This window comes from Chiloscyllium plagiosum, unplaced genomic scaffold (genome assembly GCF_037043375.1).
Source record: "Chiloscyllium plagiosum isolate Xiang-an unplaced genomic scaffold, Cpla_swu_hap1 HiC_scaffold_31, whole genome shotgun sequence".
Lineage (NCBI taxonomy): Eukaryota > Metazoa > Chordata > Chondrichthyes > Orectolobiformes > Hemiscylliidae > Chiloscyllium > Chiloscyllium plagiosum.
Genome location: NW_028270169.1, coordinates 8,776,598 through 8,797,801, shown reverse-complemented (window position 1 = coordinate 8,797,801; position 21,204 = coordinate 8,776,598). Strand labels below are relative to the sequence as shown.

Sequence of the window (21,204 nt, the reverse complement as noted above, 5' to 3'; positions counted from 1 at the left end):
TCTAAACGTTGAAGTTCTAAATTGGAGAAAGGCCAATTTTGACGGTATTAGGCAAGAACTTACGAAAGCTGATTGGAGGCAGATGTTCACAGGTAAGGGGGCGGCTGGAAAATGGGAAGCCTTCAGAACTGAGATAATAAGAATCCAGGGAAAGTATATTCCTGTCACGGTGAAAGGGAAGGCTGGTAGGTATAGGGAATGCTGGATGACTAAAGAAATTGAGGGTTTGGTTAAGAAAAAGAAAGAAGCATATGTCAGGTATAGGTAGGATAGATCGAGTGAATCCTTAGAGTATAAAGGAAGTAGGAGTATACTTAAGAGGGAAATCAGGAGGGCAAAACAGGGACATGAGATAGCTTTGGCAAATAGAATTAAGGAGAATCCAAAGGGTTTTTACAAATATATTAAGGACAAAAGGGTAACAAGGGAGAGAATAGGGCCCCTCAAAGATCAGCAAGGTGGCCTTTGTGTGGAGCCACAGAAAATGGGGGAGATACTAAATGAATATTTTGCATCAGTATCTACTGTGGGAAAGGATATGGAAGATAAGACTGTAGGGAAATAGATGGTGACTTCTTGCAAAATGTCCAGATTACAGAGGAGGAAGTGCTGGATGTCTTGAAATGGTTAAAGGTGGATAAGTCCCCAGGACCTGATCAGGTGTACCCAAGAACTCTGTGGGAAGCTAGAGAAGTGATTGCTGGGATCTTGCTGAGATATTTGTATCATCGATAGTCACAGGTGAGGTGCCAGAAGACTGGAGGTTGGCAAATGTGGTGGCATTGTTTAAGAAGGGTGGTAAAGACAAGCCAGGGAACTATAGCCCGGTGAGCCTGACCTCCGTGTTGGACATGTTTTTGGAGGGAATCCTGAGGGACAGGGTGTACATGTATTTGGAAAGGCAAGGACTGATTCGGGATAGTCAACATGGCTTTGTGCGTGGGAAATCATGTCTCTCAAACTTGATTGAGTTTTTTGAGGAAGTAACAAAGAGGATTGATGAGGGCAGAGCAGTAGATGTGGTCTATATGGACTTCAGTAATGCGTTCAACAAGGTTCCCCATGGGAGACTGATTAGCAAGGTTAGATCTCACGGAATACAGGGAGAACTAGCCATTTGGATACAGAACTGGCTCAAAGGTAGAAGACAGAGGGTGGTGGTGGAGGGTTGTTTTTCAGACTGGAGGCCTGTGACCAGTGGAGTGCCACAAGGATCGGTGCCTAGTTCTTGCCTTTTGTCATTTACATAAATGATTTGGATGCGAGCATAAGAGGTACAGTTAGTAAGTTTGCAGATGACACCAAAATTCGAGGTGTAGTAGACATCGAAGAGGGTTACCTCAGATTACAACAGGATCTTGACCAGATGGGCCAATGGGCTGAGAAGTGATTTTAGATTACTTTAGATTACTTTACAATGTGGAATCAGGCCCTTCGGCCCAACAAGTCCACACCGACCCGCCGAAGCGCAACCCACCCATACCCCTACATTTACCCCTTACCTAACACTACAGGCAATTTAGCATAGCCAATTCACCTGACCTGCACATCTTTGGACTGTGGGAGGAAACCGGAGCACCCGGAGGAAACCCACGCAGACACGGGGAGAACGTGCAAACTCCACACAGTCAGTCGCCTGAGGCGGGAACTGAACCGGGGTCTCTGGCGCTGTGAGGCAGAAGTGCTAACCACTGTGCCACCGTCCCGCCCATGAAGTGGCAGATGGAGTTTCGTTCAGATAAATGCGAGGTACTGCATTTTGGGAAAGCAAATCTTAACAAAACTTATACACTTAATGGAAGGTCCTAGGGAGTGTTGCTAAACAAAGAGACCTTGGAGTGCAGGTTCATAGCTCCTTGAAAGTGGAGTCGCAGGTAGATAGGATAGTGAAGGCGGCGTTTGGTATGCTTTCCTTTGTTGGTCAGAGTATTGAGTACAGGAGTTGGGAGGTCATGTTGCGGCTGTACAGGACATTGGTTAGGCCACTGTTGGAATATTTTGTGCAATTCTGGTCTCCTTCCTATCGGAAAGATGTTGTGAAACTTGAAAGGGTTCAGAAAAGATTTACAAGGATGTTGCCAGGGTTGGAGGATTTGAGCTACAGGGAGAGGCTGAATAGGCTGGGGCTGTTTTCCCTGGAGCGTCGGAGTTTGAGAGGTGACCTTATGGAGGTTTACAAAATTATGAGGGGCATGGATAGGATAACTAGACAAAGTCTTTTCCCTGGAGTTGGAGAGTCCAGAACTAGAGGGCATAGGTTGAGACCTAAGGGACAACTTTTTCACACCGAGGGTGTTACGTATATGGAATGAGCTGCCAGAGGATGTGGTGGAGGCTGGTACAATTGCAACATTTAAGAGGCATTTGGATGGGTATATGAATAGGAAGGTTTGGAGGGATATGGGCTGGGTGCTGGCAGGTGGGACTAGATTGGGTTGGCATATCTGGTCGGCATGGATGGGTTGGGCCGAAGGGTCTGTTTCCATGCTGTACATCTCTATGACTCTTGTGCACTTTCTCGAAGATCATCTTTGCTCGCAAAGTGTGCTATCCAGAACTGAACATAACCGCTAAGCAGACTTTCACTAAAGTTTAGCATAACTTCATTGCTTTTGTGTTGCCATTCTTTATTAGTAAAGCTAAGTGTCTCACAAGCATTTTCAACTGCCTTCCAAACTGATCTTGCTATCTGCAAAGATGTGGTTGTGCACCTCCATTAAAGTTGTACCATATAGCTCCGACTGAGTCTTCTAATGATTCGTATGGCATTTAATTACTTCATATTTCTATGTTAAATGTTATCTGCTGTATGTCATTCTATTTTACCAACCTTATGTCCACGGAATCTGAGACTGTCTTCCTGCATCGTTTGTTGCATTTGAAATTTGTTTCATTCACAACCTTTCCCATTGAGTTATATTCCCAAGTCCAGGATTATGTATTGATATTAAAAAAAGGTGACCCTACTAACAATAATCTACAACTCTGCTGAAAAACAACAGTTTGTTAATATTGTATGCTTTCTATCCTATAACCAGTTTTATCTTCCTGCTGCCACAGTCCCCTTGATCCCATAGTCTGTTCAGATTAGACTTTCAGCACGTTAGGGTATTGAGGATGTTTCTTAAATTTGAACAATAGTGATGATCAAAATTTGGCAAATATAAAGCGTTCTCTACACTAAAATTTCCAGTCACTCTTTTCGGTTTCAAGGAGCATACTGTTATTTCTGTGCATCGGGAAGCATGATTAATTGGTGATGTTTGGTACTAGTTCATATATCTAAATTCTATAATTCCCCTGCATCTTAAGTGATTTGTGTGCTTCTTGAACTGTGTTGCAATATATTAAGTACATTATTTTTATAAAATGTGAGTAATATTTGGCCACCATTATTTGCTGCTCAAAACTTTTAAAATTATTAATAGAAAATGTCATTTGTAGAACTGGAGATTGGGAGAAGCAGTACAATAAGAGATTTCAGCATATCGACCATTTTTAAAGGAACTAGGTATTAATGTTGGTCAGTGAAGACCAAAATGAATGGGACTAGGTGTGAAATAGTATGTGATTGGCAGAATTTTGCATGAGTTCATTTATAGGTCGTTGAAATTGGTTATGAAAAGATAGTATAGCTGTGCTGGAGGTGACCAAGCATGGATAAGTTTTTCAGCAACAGGCTGGTGGAATAGCAATGAGGAAAACAAGGTAGCCCTGTAACTAGTGAGCTTTCCTACATTTGAGTTTGAGTAACTTGTTGAATCAACATTAGGCAGCCTGATGTTTCTGATGCCATTTGATCTGAGAGCGTTTGATAACACATGCTCAGGTCTCTGCTTTCATAAGTTATGTCAGTGACTTTGAGTGAAGTCATGGTAGCTAAATTTGCATGGTCTCAATATATGTAGAAAAATATGTTGGGAGAAAGGTACAGGAAGTTACAGACACATGTAAATGTGGGAAAATGTGAAGTTGTTCACTTTGGCAGGAAAAATGAAAAAGCAGGGAATTACTTAAATGGTGAACAACTGTGGCAGTCTGAGGTGCTTAGGGATTTACATTCTAGTACATGAGCCACAAAAGGTGAGTATATAGGTATAGAATATAATTAAGGAGAAAGTGAGGTCTGCAGATGCTGGAGATCAGAGCTGGAAATGTGTTGCTGGAAAAGCGCAGCAGGTCAGGCAGCATCCAGGGAACAGGAGAATCGACGTGAAGAAGGGCTTATGCCCGAAACGTCGATTCTCCTGTTCCCTGGATGCTGCCTGACCTGCTGCGCTTTTCCAGCAGAATATAATTAAGATGGCTAATGGAATTGAACATAAGGATATTATGCTTCAGTTATACAGCGTATGGGTGAGACCATATTTTGAATACGGTGTGTAGTTTTTGTGTCCTTAAGGATGTAAATGCACTGGAGGCAGTACAGATGAAGTTTATTAGATTGATACCTAGAATGACTAGATTGTTTTGAGACAATAGGTTGGATAGACTGGACTTGTTCCTATTGGAGTTTATAACTGTGAAGGGTGGCTTGAATGTACACTATTAGATCCTGAATGCTCTTGATAAGGTGGATGTGGAAAGAATGTTTCCTTTTTTAGGTAAGTCTAGATCCAAGAAGTATTGTTTTAAAATTAGAGGTCATCCTTTCAGGACAGAAATGAGAATTTATTTCAGGCGGTTGTGAGAATTAGAAACTCGTTGCTTTAGGAGATGGAGGTGGCATCAATGAAAATCTTTACGAGGGTAGTGGATAGATTCTTGTTAAACAGGGGAAATCAAAGGTTATTGGAGGAGAATATGGAATTTGAAACACAAACAGATCAGCCTTGGTCTTATTAAATGGAGGAGAAAGTTTGAGGAGCTGAATAGTCTGGTATTTCCAGTTTCGTTTGTCAAATAGTAATACCTCATTTGGGTTACCTCAAATATTTTGAGTTGCCTTGGATGTGAACTTGTGTACATAGTATTTTATTTTAAAAGCAAAATCCTTATTTTGAATTTTACTGCTCTAATTTTACCAATACCTTTGCAGGCATAAGAATAAAAGAGGCACTGGTGTCCAAGGACTGTCTCAGACTCCTGGTCCACAGCAGCCAACAGCACTCAAGCACAAAATGAATGACAAGCAAGAAAAAGGGGAAAAGCAACAGAAGCGACCACTAACTCCTTTTCATCACCGTAATTCAGTATGTGATGATGTTGCAATGGAACCAGATTCAAGTAATCACAGACTTGGAATTAGGCAACAGGACAACAGAAGACGGTATTCAAATACAAGGCCTAATGACCTGGTAAGCTCCACAAAGTCCTCACAGTTACACATCCCAGAGCTACCAAACTCGCCGCCACCACCACCCCTCAGCCCTCATCCTTGTGAGAGAGATGAGGATGTGGGCGATGCATTTAAAAATGCATTGACACCTCAAAGTCAGCCATTCTGCCAGATGCCTGCACCAGATCCACTACTTCCAGGCAAAACTGTTGAGGACAGGATGGAGACACTTCCTACCCAGGCTTTCACCTTGGGTTTTTCAGAAGTGATGGAGCCTACAAGCTACAGTAGCAGTGTGTTGCAATTTGAGGATGATGGGCCTGATGTTACATGGAAATGTTATCGACTACCCACTTGCATGGAATCTGATTTTGTGCCACCACAGCTGCCGTTGGATAAATACAGAGAAGAGTATGTTGCAGTGAGCAACCAAGAACATGCACTTTCTTCTGTCTCAGAGTAAGTGTGGTGTGAAATATTTGCAACATAATTATTATATCATGAAATACCATTTCTTATTGCCAAAAGACAAACTGTTCTTGATTCGGTTTATGAATTGATGATTGTTTGTAATGTATCCATAGTATTTTTGGATTACTTCAGTTTCACTAGTAAGGAATGTCATATGAAAGTATCCTTGATTGCTCAGTGTCTATAGAAATGGCTGAATTGTATGTCAAGAAAATAATTATTTTGGATCTATTGAATTGCTGATGGAACAGAATTAGAGATTTAATAACTGCACACAGTGTTATTTGAATAGAGCAGCCCACTCCTGTTAGCTTTTAACTAAATGCAGTTTGGAACTTTGTGGAGTGAAAATAAAACTGCCTGACCTTCTGTCTTGCTGTGGGCGTACAAACAGTTGAAAAGCTCACATTTGGTACTGTAGCAGGATTCAATGTGGTGAGACTAAAATAGATTAGTGGAAGTAAAAAATGTAGTATGTTGAGCAGTATTATCATCATATTATGGTCTGGCAGGATTCCTCAGACCAAATGAAATTAGGGAATGGGTGATGGCTGACTTTTCAAATAAATTAATATCTAAACAGTAATATGAAAACCAAATCAACCGAAATATACAAAATAACATTGTGGAATAGCATCAAGCAATGCACCTAGCCACTAATGCTGTGATTTTTTTTTTTCCTTATGCAATATGTAAGCTGAACTACCCTGAATCTCTTATGTCTTCCATTTCATTCAACAAATGAGCAAACTACTTCAAAAGAGATGAAAAGCTAAAGATATGGGAAGGAGATAAATGTATCTAATTTAGGAACTACATTTTAAGCATACCATTCAATTTTGAGTGCACAATATTAAAATGTATATCGTGGGAGCTTGCTTCTGTGAATGTCTTCAAAGCGGGGAAGAGAAAATGGTTCAGAGTAATATGTGAAGCTATTGGGAAGGTGAGGCACTGAGTTATGTAGCTGAACTGTCAAAAACACCGCGCAAATGTAAGTGATTCCTTACAAAAACGAATTCAGCAAGAGCATGAACAGTGCTTTGGTTATTTTGAAAAGATTTTGTTTAGGCATGTAATCCCTTAAACCACAAGAAATTACCATGTTTAAGACCTACACAATAGGTTCTCCTGTCTGAAGGATGCTGAAAGAATTATTGAAGCCAAATATTTAAATTTGGGTATTGATGGGTTAAAAAAGGAAAGTGTACTTTTGAAATTTTTCATTTTGCACTCATTAGCACAGAAGGGCAAGGATACCAAATCTTGAGAAAAACAGTTTATATTGTGTGAGACGTTGCTGATTGGTTGGCAAATGAATTCTGGTAGATGCATTTCCTTGGAGAATGCACCAGGAGCAATTAATTGCCAACCTTTTTGTTTGTGGTTACTATGAAGGACACTCTTTCTCAACCTGTCCCCACACTTGAGGAATGGTGACCTTCAGGTTAAACCATAACCAGTTATGTGTCTTTCTCTAATGAGAATGCAACCCAGTGTTCTGCTAGAACTGTGTTGACTTTACCTTTTCATTTAAATTTAAACCAAAGGCAAATTGACTCTGATAAGGGAGTCCACCAGAGTTTTGCTTAGCTGAAAAGGCATAATGTATGGGCATGTTTTTCAGATTTGTAAAGGACAGGGTCCTGTGTGTGAATACACTTAACATTTAACAAACATAAGTGAGCCACATCGCAAGCCCAACTGATGGTCTTAAATTGGTTATTTATATTTTTCTCAATCCTCAACAAGACTAGTTAATGTATTTTATAATGGGGCTGAGTCCTTGTCATTAGTTAATTTGAAGATTCTGGGGAAATATTGAAATGTACAGAATACCTACATTACAGAAATATGGCACTATGTCATTGTGCTTCTTGTGATTTCTGTGACTAGGAATTTGTGATGCACAGATGAATGGACAGGTCCTTTCTTTCGGTTTACTTTGAAGTGAATTGGGGGAATTAAAATAAAAATGGTGGTTTAGAAGTCTCTTATTATCTTCTGTCTTTTTCTCAAAAATTGTTTTCATTCAAGTTTAACTGTTGTGAAACTCCACCTGGACCTAATTTATGGTTGCTTGGAAACTCCTGTTCTAGAACTAAATGACAAAAAGTAAATAACTCTCTGCCTGTATTAGCTCTAATCTTTTCCAGGAATAATGTCTAAATTTGCCAATGAAACCAAATTGTGTTTTATTTTGGAGGGAGGAGCGGGCAGGAATTGTTGCAAAAATCATTATTGGGATGACTGCAGCATACAACAGGTTGGCATTAATAAACTTGCAGAATCAGAAATAAAAATTGATAAATGAAGTCCAGCACAGGTAATTGAGGTAGTACATTTTGGAATGACAGGTAGGGTGCCACTTGTTACTTTGAGTGCAAAGTTTGGTGGGGTAGGGTGTGAATACATCAAGCACTTAAAGCTGTATCTTTGCTAAGCTTTATTTCGAGATGGATAGGACGGAAAAATAGGAATGTCGTGCCAAACCTCTGTTGAATGTAGGTTAGATCACACAACATGCTGTGCAGTTTTGATTGCCAAATTAAAAAAAGGTGTAAAGTCATTAGACGTCTCCACCATGCAAGGCCCTTTGGCCCATTGAGTTTGCACCGGTCAAAAATGAGCATCTCGCTGTTCGAATCCCATTTTCCAGCATGTGTCCTATTGCTTTTATTTCCTTTTCAAGAAAAATACTTCTAAATACTTGTTAAATGTTATGAGGGTTTCTGCCTTTATTACCCGCTCAGGCAGTGAGTTCCAGATTTGCACCACCAGAGAAGAAGCACAAGGATGAAGAAGGGTCACAGGACTTGAAATGTTAACTCTGTTTCTCTCTGCATAGAAGTTGAGCAGTTACGCAGGACGTTGATGAGGCCACACTTGGAGTATTGTGCTCAGTTTTGGTCACCTTGTTCTAGGAAAGATGTTACTAAACTGGAAAGAGTGCAGAAGAAATTTACAAGGATGTTGTCTAACTCAATGGTCTGAGTTATAGGGAGAGGTTGGATAAGATAGAACCTTTTTCTTTAGAGCTTGGGAGACTGAGTGGGACCTTATAGAGGTGTATAAGCTCGCTAGAGACATTGATAGGGTGAATGCACTGTGTCTTTTCCACAGGGTTGGGGAATCAAGGAGTAGAGGGGGTGTCAGTTTAAGATTAGAGAGGAAAGGATTAAAGGGAACCTAAGGTGCAACATTTTTTACCCAGAGGGTAGTACACATGTGGAATGTGTTGCCAGCTGAAATAGTTGAGGTGGGTACATTAACAACATTTAAAAGACATTTGGATAAATACATGGATAGTAAAGGATTAGAAGGATATGGGTCAAGAGCAGGGAAATGGGTGAGCATGGAATGGACAGTTTGGGCCAAAGGGCCTGTCTCCGTGCTGTAAGACTCAATGACTTTATTTGCTTTTGTCAGTCATGGCATAGATTATAAGAGTAGGGAGGTCATGTTGGAGGTTCTTCATGTCTTTCTCCATGGTGAACACAGGAGAAATAATCATTGAGAACCTCGCCCATCTCCTGTAGTTCTACACATGCATGCCCACTTTGAACCTTGAGAGGCCATATTCTCTCTCTAGTTATTCTTTTTCCTTTTAAAGTATCTCTCTGGACTTGTCCTAATCCTCTCAGCCATGGCTATATCGTGCCTCCTTTTCACCCTGCTGATTTCCTCCTTCAGTAAACTCCTGTATTCCCTGTATACCTCCAGGGATTCCCTTGGTCCCAGCTGCCTGTACCTAAGCCAAGTCTTCTTTTTTCTGGTCACAGCCTCAATATCTCTTGTTATCCAGGGTTCCCTATTCCTGCCAACCTTGCTCTTCATCCTCACAGGAAAATATAGACCTTGACCTGTAGCTGTCTGATTTTTAAAGGCCTCCCACTTGCCAGAGGTCCCTTTGCCTGCAAACAATCTACTCCAATCAATCCCTGCGAGCTCCTGTCTAATTCCATCAAAATTTGCCTTGTCTCAATTTAGATCTTGAGCCTGTGGACACGTTTTGTCCTTCTCCATAACTATTTTAAAATTAATAGGACTATAGTCACGTCTCAAAATGCTCCCTCATTGTCACCTCAGTCCCTGGTCCTGTACTATTTCCCAAGAATCGGTCGAGTTTTGTCCTTCCCGAATAAGATGCTCAATATATTGCTTGAGGAAACTTACCTGAATGCACTTAACGTTATGAGTCCTAGTGGTTGCAATAGTCTGGCTGTCAGTTCGGAAATGCTCTTGATGTATGGTAACGTGACAGCCAGACTACTGCTACCACTAGGACTCATAACAGCACACAAACCAACAGCCACTCTCAGACAATAACTCACCAGAACAAAGGACCCAATACCCAGCATGGGCAAAACCAATGTAGTGTACAAAATCCCATGCAAGGACTGCACAAAACACTACATGGGACAAACAGGAAGACAGCTAACGATCTGCATCCATGAACACCAACTAGCCACGAAACGCCACGACCAGCTATCCTTAGTCGCCACACGCAGATGACAAGCAACATGAATTCGACTGGGACAACACTACTATTATAGGACAAGCCAAACAGAGAACAGCCAGGGAATTCCTAGAGGCATGGCACTCATCTACAGATTCAATCAATAAGCACATCGACCTGGACCCAATATACCGACCACTGCAGCGGACAGCTGGAACGGACAACCGGAAGCGGCAGATTCAAACCACTACAAATGCTGGAGGAAAGATCACAGCGCTTCACAGGAGGCTCCCAAGCACTGAGGATGTCACCTAGACAGGGGACGAAACGTCTGCAACACAAATTCCCAGCTCGGCGAACAGAACGACCTAAAGTACTGCACATTTAACCCCAAACCCACAGCAAGAAATTAAATATTAAATACCCGCCAAGTGGCCTAATAAGTCACTCTGTTGTATCAAGATGCTACAGGAAAAAAATTGAAGAATAAAGCTGGATGGATTACATGATATTGACCTAAACAGTAGAAATAATAAAGACTCACTGTGCATAGCTGACCTTGCAAGTTAGGAGACCAACTAATCAAGAAAGAGGTTAATTATACTTGCTGTACCAAACCTTAAAGCCAATATGCAAGGAACAGTGTAGTAGAGGAACAGGCTGTTCAGACTACTAAGACCACTGCTTTTCTAAACTAAAAGCCTTCTGCACCTATGCAGTCCACATTCTTCAAGTCCCTGCCTATTCAAGGTGCCTCTTGCTATTGTATTCATCACCTTCTCTAGCAGTGCATTCCATTTACCAGCTTCTCTCTCATTTAAAAAAACTTGGACCTGACATCTCCTCCTTTAAACTATTACTCCCTTTTACCTTAAGCCAATGGCAATTGAGGTTTCTACTCTTGAAAAAATACTCTACCTGTTCTATTCACACCTGTCATAATTTTGTAAACTTCTATCAGATTGCCCCATATCCTTTGCTCAAGTGAAAACCAGTGAGATGTGTCTAGTCTCTCCTCGTAGCAAATACCCTGCAAACCGGACAACACCCTGGTAAACAGAGTTTGTCCTTACTCCAAAGCCTGCACATCCTCCTTGTTGTGTGGTGACCTGAACTATACAAAGTATTCCAAATATGTCTTAACTAAAGTTCTGTACGGCTGCAACATGATTTGTCAATTTTAATGCCCTATACCCCTGTGACTGATTTAAGACAGGCATGCCACATTGCCATCTTGACTACCGTATCCACCTGTGTTACCAGTTTCAGGGAATTGTGGACCTGTACGCCTAGATCTTTTTCTGTATTGATGCTCTAAGTTTCTTCTATTTACTATATACTTTCCTCCTGCTTTAGATGTTTGAAAATGCATCACTTTGCATTTATCTGGATTAAGCTCAATCTGGCATTTTTCTGCCCAAGTCTCAAGCCTATCTATATTCTGCTGCATCCTCTGACAGTCCTCTTTACTCAGCTCTGCCAATCTTCGTTCCATCAAAGGAGACCATTATTTCACCCTCTTCTATCTTTTTGTCTTTGGTCTTCAGGAATTCTTGGGTGGAGTGGATGGGGAGCTGAGAGTCTTCTACCACGTGTGTTAGTCTTTGGTGTAGCTCCTTGGCCAATCTGAAAGTTCTTTTTCCAGGTCGCGAGACTATGGGTCTGAGGGGGGGCTCCTGGTTTGTAAATTTTGAGTAATCCATAGGAGCATGGTGTGTTGGATTCATCTGGTTTCATTTTTTGCAAGTCGGTCTTCACAAACTAGGAGCCTTTTTAGAACTTTTAGTAGAATACTCGTGCCACTCCATTCACTCCATCCAAGCATTCCTGAAGACCCTCAAAGACACTAAGATAGAAGAGGATTAAATAATGATCTCCTTTGATGTAACAGCCTTGTTCACATCAATCAACATCAACCTGGCCAAGGAAACACTGACTATACTATTAGAAGACCCAAAGACACACATCAAGCACCACCAACTTCATGAGCAAGGACAGTATCGTCAAGCTAGTGGACCTATGCCTTACCACCCACTTCACCTTCAACAACATGGGATCTCCGATATCCGGTTTCTTAGCAGAGACAGTAATGCAGAGACTCTAACAACCAGCTCTGCAAACCATCCAACCGAAACTTTGGGTCCACTACGTGGATGACACCTTTGTCATCACTAAATGAAACAAATTAGAGGAAACCTTCAATACCATCAGTAATATTCTAATTGGCATAAAATTCAATAAAGAGGAGGAAAACAACAACAAAATGCCATTCCTAGATGTCACAGTAGAGTGAAAAGCCAATGGGGAGGTTCAAACCAGCATCTACTGGAGAACGACACATACGGACTAAATATTGAACTACAGAAGCAATCACCCCAACATCCACAAACTAAGTTGCGTCAGAACATTACTCCAACGAGCCACCACTCACTGTAGTACAGTGGAGCTATGCAGAGCAGAAGAAAATCACCTATACAGTGTGTTCAAAAAGAACAGGTACCCAGTGAACACAGTCTGCCAATTTCTCAGCAACAAGCCCAAACAAGCAGACAAAACACGTTCAGAAACCTTAGTCACTGTCCCTTACATCAAAGACATCTTGGAAATGACTGCCAGACTACTCAGATCCCTTGGCATCATGGTAGCCCACAAACCTAACACATTAAAACAGCAACGAATGAACTTGAAAGACCCTACGCAGACAGCAAACAAAACTAATGTCATTTACAAAATACCGTGCAAAAACTGTAATAAACACTACATTGGACAAACAGGCAGAAAACTAGCCACCAGGATACATGAACATCAACTAGTCACAAAACAACATTACCCTCTCTCATTAGAGTCCTTACATGCATCTTAGGACAAGCCAAACAGAGACACGCATGAGAATTCCTAGAAACATGACATTCCAATTGGAACTCTATCAACAAACATGTTGACCTGGACCCGATTTACTACTCCCTGAGAAAAAGAACAGGAAATGACATCACCAACCCAAAGAAACCCAAACATATAAGTAGAAAGCAGGAATCATTAACAGTGCTTCATCTGGAGGCTCACTGAAGATGTTACCTAGTATGGTGATGAAACATCTGAAAATGAACCTTCCAGCTCAGCGAGCAAACCTACATCCAGAACCTCAACCTGAGCAACAAATCTTCTCAAAACACTCTGTTATCATATTTTTGTCACTGCGACATAGCGGAATCTTCATTTTGTGATCACTGATTCAATCCTGTCACATTGCGTAAATACCCGTTCTTGTAAAGCATGCTGCCTGTTTAACACTCAAGCATACAGGGTGGCATGGTGGCTCAGTGGTTAGAACTACTGCCTCATAGTGCTAACATAGACCTGTGTTTGATCTATCTTCGGGCAACTGTGTGGAGTTTGCAGTGAGTTTCCGCCCACTGCCCAGAGATGCGCAGGTTAGGTGGATTGGCCATAGTCTCCAGGGATGAGTTGGCAAGGTGCATTAGCTGTGAGAAATACAGGGTTATAGGCGAGGGGATGGGTATTGGTGAGATGCTCTTTGGAGGGTTTGTGGACTTTATGGGCCAAATGGCCTGCTTCCATACTGTAGGGATTCTTTGCTGTGACAATCCAACCCTAAGAATTGCCACCTGTCATCAGGTGTAAACAATTCATGTAACCTTTCTGCCTCCAGATGTGTCAGTGTCTGTAGTTTGGTCTCCGGCAAAACATTTCAGTTGAAATTGCTGGAACTCCAAACACTTGTTGCAGATGTTTGCTTTGGACCAGTCTGGCAGCTGGGAACTCTCACATGCTGAAATTGTGACCCATCACGTGTCTCCACATCATTAGTCCATGACTGTGCGTTATTAGTGCAAGTACATTAATGGCATGCTACTGTCTTTTTCCTCTTTTGAGACATTCTCTAAAATCTGCTTCCATCTAGGCACAATATCTCATGAGATGGCTCACTCTGCAAGTTGTTTTATTAAGGCTCCTGTGAAATACTTTTGGTATGTTCAGGGCATAACATGACTACAAATTGTGAGTAAGGGTCACTGGCCCTGAAATGTTAACTCTGATTTCTCTCCAGATAAGGTGCCTGCTGAGTTTTTACAGTAATTTCTGTTTTTGTTTTTGATTTCCAGCATCCTTAGGTCTTTCAATTTTTTGAATACAAGTTGGCCTCATTCAGTTGGAATACCCCTCATATTTCTCTTTTCTAGAGTAAAGAGCCCAAGGCTGTTCACCCTTGTTGGGTATAATTTAGTAGTGCTGGAATAATTTATGTGCATTACTTTTAGCATCCTTTCCAACCTTTTATGCTATAGTGATCAGAACTGTACACAACAGTATTCCCAGTGAAGTGCGATTCAAAATGAGTTTCATGCACCTTTCTGTCCCTTTAGAAATAAACATGACTGCTTATTACTTTTGCTTTAGTCCAGGTAAGTCTCACAGGCAGGCTTAGTGACTCCCAGAGGCAGAGGGGTAAGTTATAAATGGCTCCCTACTTGACGAAGGGACCAAATTGCATTGTTGGTTATAATTGAATAATTAGGTTAGATTAGATTCCCTACAGCCCGATGCTAGAATTGAACATGGGTCCCTGGCTCTGTGAGGCAGCAGTACTAACCACCCCCATCGTGGGTGCCACTGCTGCCTCACAGCGCCAGGGATGTGGGTTCAATTCCAACCTCAGTTGACTGTGTGGAGTTTGCACATTCTCCTCGTGTCTAAGTGGGTTTCCTCTGGGTGCTCTGATTTCCTCCCACAATCCAAAAATGTGCACGTTAGGTGAATTGGCCAAGCTAAATTGCCCATAGTGTTCAGAGATGTGTAGGATAGGTGTATTAGTCAGGGGTAAATATAGGATTATAGGGTAGGGGAGTGGGTCTAGGTGGGTTGCTCTTAGAAGGGTTGATGGGCCAAAGAGCTTGTTTCCACACTATGTAGGGATTCTAAATAATTTGGGAGTGTCTAGGATTATGGTGAATTGCTGTGTCCATTAAGGTTGCTATCTGTTCTGAATAAATATTTATCGAACAAAGACCTGCAAACTGCAAGTTTGTTCCATAAATGAAGTTTTTATTAAAAATCCAAGCATGCTCCTTTTCTTCCTCTAGCCCTATATAAACAGTTAAACGCCCCAAATGCTAGTACAATGTGTCTTCATTTAACTTTGCTCCATTTATTATTATTTCACTTGTACTCTGGGTGGCAGGATCGTTCCAGTTTCGAGTGACTGTCGAGTTTGCATGTTCTGCCTGTGTCTGCATGGTTTTCCACCGGGTGTTCAGTTTCCTTGCACAGTCCAAAGTTGTGCAGGTTAGGTGATTGGCTGTGTTAAATTGTCTGTAGTATCTTAGGGATGTATAGGCTATATGGATTAGCAATGGTAAATGTGTGGCTACAGAGAGAGAGTGGGTGTGCTGGGTCTGGGTCATAATATGCTAGGAATTCTACAGTTCTACATCATGTAATCAACTTTTAAATTAATTTCTATGAGAGCCTATGTTTGAGTTAAAGTTGTGAAGATCTATTGGAATCCCATATTGCCCCCTTCTATTATTCTGTTCAGTTCAGTGTCAAATGCACCTTGTTGTTGACTGTGCCCTTAAACCACATCGCAGTGGTCGCTAAACCCAATTAAGCGGAGTGGAAGAAATTCTTTAACTCGATTGATTTTCTTCCCTGTGTCTATTTTTTTCTGCCTCTGGTATATGTGATCCTATTACGTAGTCATTCCTTTTGAGGTGGTTAATGTCAGGGACCTCTGATATAGAGGAACAGTGTTTGTTCAATGGCCTAAATAGCTGGCACAACCAAGTGCATTGTATCGCTTTGCTGAACCAATCTAATTCTTTTTATCGATTGCCAAAAATACCTTCTCCTGTTTTAAGCATTTTCTAGATTTCAGTTGAATTATAGGGCACTCCTTAAATTTACTAAGTTGACAAAACCCTTTAATTATTGAGATGTGACAACGTTTGTTTGCCTTTAGAACTATCCATTGATACCTGTGAGTGAAGAGGCCACAGGCTCCTGGCAGACTGGAGCCTGTGCGCTGTCACACCCATGTTGGCTAACCACTGGTAGGATAAACAAACACAACTAATTGGCATTACTGTATCTTCTGGAAACTAAATTTCAGGCCATAATTCTTCCAGAAATGCTTTGGCTTTTAAGTAAACCCTTAAGTTAAAAATTGCTCTTTTCTAAAATGATTTTAAATAGCTGTTATTTAGAAAATGCTAGCTACCAGTGTATCCTCACCAGTTTTATTTTTGAAGTTTGTGGATGATTTATTTCAGTGCATAACCCCTTTAAATGTGTTTTGCATGGAGTTGCCTGTGTGATAGCTTCAGGCGACCCACTAATGTGTGAGTTGCATGCAGGGAACAATTGCAAAGGCAGTTAGCTTTTGGGGAAGTAATTATCTTCAATTTTTGCTTTAAATTTCTCTCTGCCAAACTTTGCCTGAATAACCACTATCTTAAGGTAATTCTGAATTTATTGTTGGAGAACACAGTGATGAGCTGTAGTGATTAGCTAGCTGTTTAAATTTTGACGTCCTTTTCATCTTCCACCATGTCAGGAAATGTCAAGTCTCTTGACATTGTTTCATTACTCCTTCTCCTGTGTTTCCATCCTCTGGTTTGCTCAGAGGGAGATCTGACTGGAGACCGTCTTCATACACTGTTATAATTCCTGCCACATTGGGTGATCATAACGTGCAAACCCTTTATCTGCATGTCCCCAAACTGAAAAGACCTAAAAGTCTTTTGGAAAGTGTATCTGAATGGAATTGTAGACAAAGAGTTTGGGTCCTTGGGGCGGAGGTGGAGGCGGGGTGGGAGGAGGTTGCTTTGCTTGAAGCATTTTTTTCCCCCCAAAGTTTCAATCTCCATATGCTTTCGACTCCATTGTGTGCATTCCGGCCAAGCAAAGTGTTTTCCTCTGAGGCAGTAACAAATGCCGATAGAGAATTGTAAGTGCAGACATAATGTGAAAAAGGTTTACAGACGCCACAAGGTTTTTGATAATGTAAACCCATGCCCAAACAGTTTAGGGTACGATGAGCTAATAAGTGAATATTTTACTTTTGTTTATGAGATGATTAATAAGCGATCTTAAAGGATAAAGTATCCAAAAACCAAAAATATCCTTCATCTGATAACAGTTGGTTCCAAGGTTTTTCGATGAAGGATTTCCAATCTGTAATTGCGTCTAGTTGTATCTGATTCTAAATTGGGAAAGCTACACGCTTATGCTTTTATAATTTGTCTTTGCTTTATATCATGAAATTGCCTGACTAACCTTGGCAGGGCTTTGAAGTAGGAGGTTAAATCTCCAACAACATATGCACCTCTGCAGACATGTTGTGGGGATCAGTGGCCTTTCTTCCACCTTAAAACTGGAAGTGGAGTTATTTGGTGATAACCCCAGTCTTCACTTTCACACTATCTCCAATTATGAAGCAGCTAAAGCCAGGATACAGCAGAATCTGGATTATACTAAAGCTTGGACTGATAAATGGCAGGCAACATGCACCTTATACGTATTTGGTAATGATTGTTGAACAAAAGAGAGCCTAACCATTTCTTGTATCCTTTAAAGACATAAACAACAACCTCATCAAGGTTCTCATGATCCAGAAGCTCAACCAGGCCTGGAACGTCAATGTCATGCCTGCAAAGCAGAAGAGGTACTTTACAACTAATGGTTCACCTGTTACCTCAAAGCCTCTTCACTATCTACAAGACTCGCACCAGGAATGTGATGAATGCTCATCACTTACCTATTGGAGCTGTCAGTCAAATATATGTGGCATTAATATAACCTCCTATTTGGCTATATTCATTTCTCCTTCACAGTGGCACACTTTGGCAGCACAATGTTTATTCTAGTTGCTGTTTTCTTGTGACACTCATTGCTGAGAAAGACAGCAGTATTATGGGCACATCATAACCTTCATGCTTCTGCGTAACTGCATGGCAGTCTGATATGGGCACATTGCTGATCCTTCATTATCATTTGGTCAATAATTTTGAATTCCCTCCCCACTTGGGAATACCATAAATTCAAACGCTGCAGCAGTTCAGGGATAAGAACCTCTTCAGGGTAAGTAGAAGAAGTCAATCCTTGCAGTCTTTTCACTGTTAGACTCATCCTGGAAAATTTAAAAATTGTGCAATATTCACCAGGCTAGTTCAGTGTGACGTATCACTTGATATGTCAAGTTTTTTGATCTCGCCCATCTTCGTGCAGTAGGGAAGAAAAACTAATGATAAACATCTACATGCCTGGTATTAGATAACAGCTTTATTCTTTCTTGATACTGTAGTTTACCCTTGTTAATGTAGAAACCCTGATCCAGCCAGTCTGTTTTAGCAGACGTATTTGTGCATTTATCAAAATTCTGCTGTGTTTGCTAAATGTTCAGTGGCAGTACCAGCTGTTACTTTCTACACTCGTGTGTCGTCAAGAGTTAAAGCAGCAATGCGATCTGTCTGCTCTATATGGGTATGGTTTCCATTTACTTTAAAGGGGCATTGTTGCTGCTCTGTTGCACTCTACTTGTGCAGTTCAGTACTGTTAGAGTTGTTCATTTAATGGGAATTTTCCATTGCAACAAACATCTGACACAGGAGCTTCTGCAATTCTGTAATTGTTTTTCATCAATGCATAGTCACTTTACTGCATGCTCTGAGTAAATAAATTCAAGCTCACATACCTTTCAAAATGTTCTTGTGGAGATAACGCAGTTGTCTTAAATTTCAGCTGGTTTTTGGCACTGCAGGCAATTCATTTTCTAAAATAAGTTGATTTTAACCATGCTATTGCAAAGAACAGAACTTGATATTTTTCATTTTGTTCATTTTCGGTTAGTTTTAAAGTGATAGTATGAACAAAATATTTATTCTCACTTGCTTTTAGATAAAACAAATGAATGTAATTTTGCAGCATTTGCAATTAGATTTATGAGGAACTGTTACAAACCTCATTAGTTCACAGTAATATATTCAGGATAACAAGGTTAGTTGGAACAAAGTTGGACTCGAATTTCATTACCTTTTTGTGTTTAAATAAGGCAAAGCAACTTTCAGTCCTTAAGTATTACTTATTGAGTTGAATAATCTTCTTCCTTTTAAGTTTGGTGGTACACTCAAATAAGCCATTGAAGATCTCTGAAGAGCGGGTACAGGGATACATCCTGAGTCGAAACCAGTACTACAAGAGCATTCGTACAGAGGCAGACTCCAAGTCAGAAATTGATCCATATGCATTTGATGATGGCGATGAAGAATTCAGCCTGCCTGATAAGAAGGACAAGCAAGGCAACGAGAGAGATCCTGGAAAGAAACATTCACAAAAGGTGAACTTTCATTGCGATGTTTTTCAATGCATTATTTCAGGGAGTGTTTAGTTGCACTGATTTTGAGTGTGGCCATTAGGATTCGGTAAGTATGAGCATGTGTAACAGCAAAATGCTTGAACTACCATAAACTTATAACACCTAACTTTTGTCCTTTCAATAGTTCCAAATGTTTTCTGTGCATAGGAACATAGTAGTGAAATGTTGGTTATGGTTTTGTCAGTCGGTAAAAGAAACCATCTGGAGTGATGAATTGCACATTGAGTATCTTGCTACAAAATTAAAGCCGATTGTTTTTTAAATACTGGATTTTGTTTTCCCCCTCAATGCTAACAGGACTTGATGGCAACACTTTTAAATTTCCTGAGAGTGAATCACTCTATTTTAGCTTTTACTTATAATATGTTGAAGTTTTGAATCCTTTCTGCATTGTCATTATCATAAAAACATTCTCTGTTACTTGTAAATTGTGAAGCAACTGAAGTGATTTTATTTCTTACGCAATCTTCTTTCTGTAGCAAGTAACTTTTACTGATATTTCCTGTTTATTCAATGAGACTTTTTGGATCAGAGTTTCATTTTGTTTTGAAAGAAATATTTACTTTGTAAATATTGACCATTTTGAATACAGAAACTTTACAGGAAATGCCTTTTAACTTATTTGTATGGCATTTGTATTGCATAGATTTGTATTAATACCTCTTCTTTCTCCTTGAATTTAAATTATTGCATTGTACAACCTCACCACTTAAGAGTTGGGAAAATTGCTTGTTCTGTGCTGTGAACTTAGTGGTGGTTGATGCTTGCACCTCCATAGGACAGGTCCGACTGGTTATTCCTTGTCTGCCCCTGAGTCTGAACAGTTGCTGTTTTTGTTCATTGTTCTCAAAAGTGTCATTGGTTTTATGAAGGTGATTGTCAATGAATTAAAATTCATTTAACAAAAATCTTGAGTTGTTTAGGGCATTCTGTGGACTCAGGATGTTTCAAAGTGCATATGGTCACTCTATTTTAAAGTGTTAACATTTGTCTTGTAGGCAAGACTTAGTGGTCAGTTTGTTAAAAATCCTACAGGTGACCTAGGAAGTAATAAGTTGATTATTTTCTTGAAGTATTTGATGTATGTAGACTTCAGCAATAATAATAGATTTTAAAACAAACTGCTGATGCTGGACAAGCAGGTGGCTGGAAGCGCACAGCAAACCAGGCAACATCCTGGAGAAGAAAAGAGCTGAAAATGTGTTGCTGGAAAAGCGCAGCAGGTCAGGACATCCCAGAACATCCTGGAGAAGTCAATGTTTCGAGTATAATCACCCTTCTGCAGTCCTGTGTTGTCCTGTTCTCTCCTCCCCCCCCCCCCCCCCCGGTGAATTCTGGGATGAAATTAACATGAGGGTGAACATTTTAAGTTGCATTCATTGTGGGAACAGAGTCCATATGATTCAGGAAGGCCAGGGATGATATGTTGGAAGGAATAGCAACTTTTAGGTTGGCAGCAGTTTTCAAAAATCCAGTGCATGTATAATTTCATTTCGAATTGGAAACACATATATTGACCATAATTCCATATCATGTTGTGCTGCCCAGTAGCTGCTTGTACTTCTGACATAAGTTGATGGTATTGGCAAAACTAGCAAAAGA

General features: G+C 40.5%; 1 protein-coding gene across 2 annotated transcripts in view; it reads left to right on the top strand.

Annotated features, from left to right (window-relative positions):
- The window catches only part of med13a (mediator complex subunit 13a), a 225,134-nt gene that overhangs the window by 127,647 nt on the left and 76,283 nt on the right, over positions 1-21,204 (top strand). For both annotated transcript variants that reach the window (XM_043718104.2, XM_043718103.2), the window contains exons 10-11: positions 5,039-5,737; positions 19,341-19,563. In XM_043718104.2, coding sequence (XP_043574039.1) covers positions 5,039-5,737; positions 19,341-19,563 — 922 coding nt within the window. The remainder of the gene's footprint in view (positions 1-5,038; positions 5,738-19,340; positions 19,564-21,204) is intronic.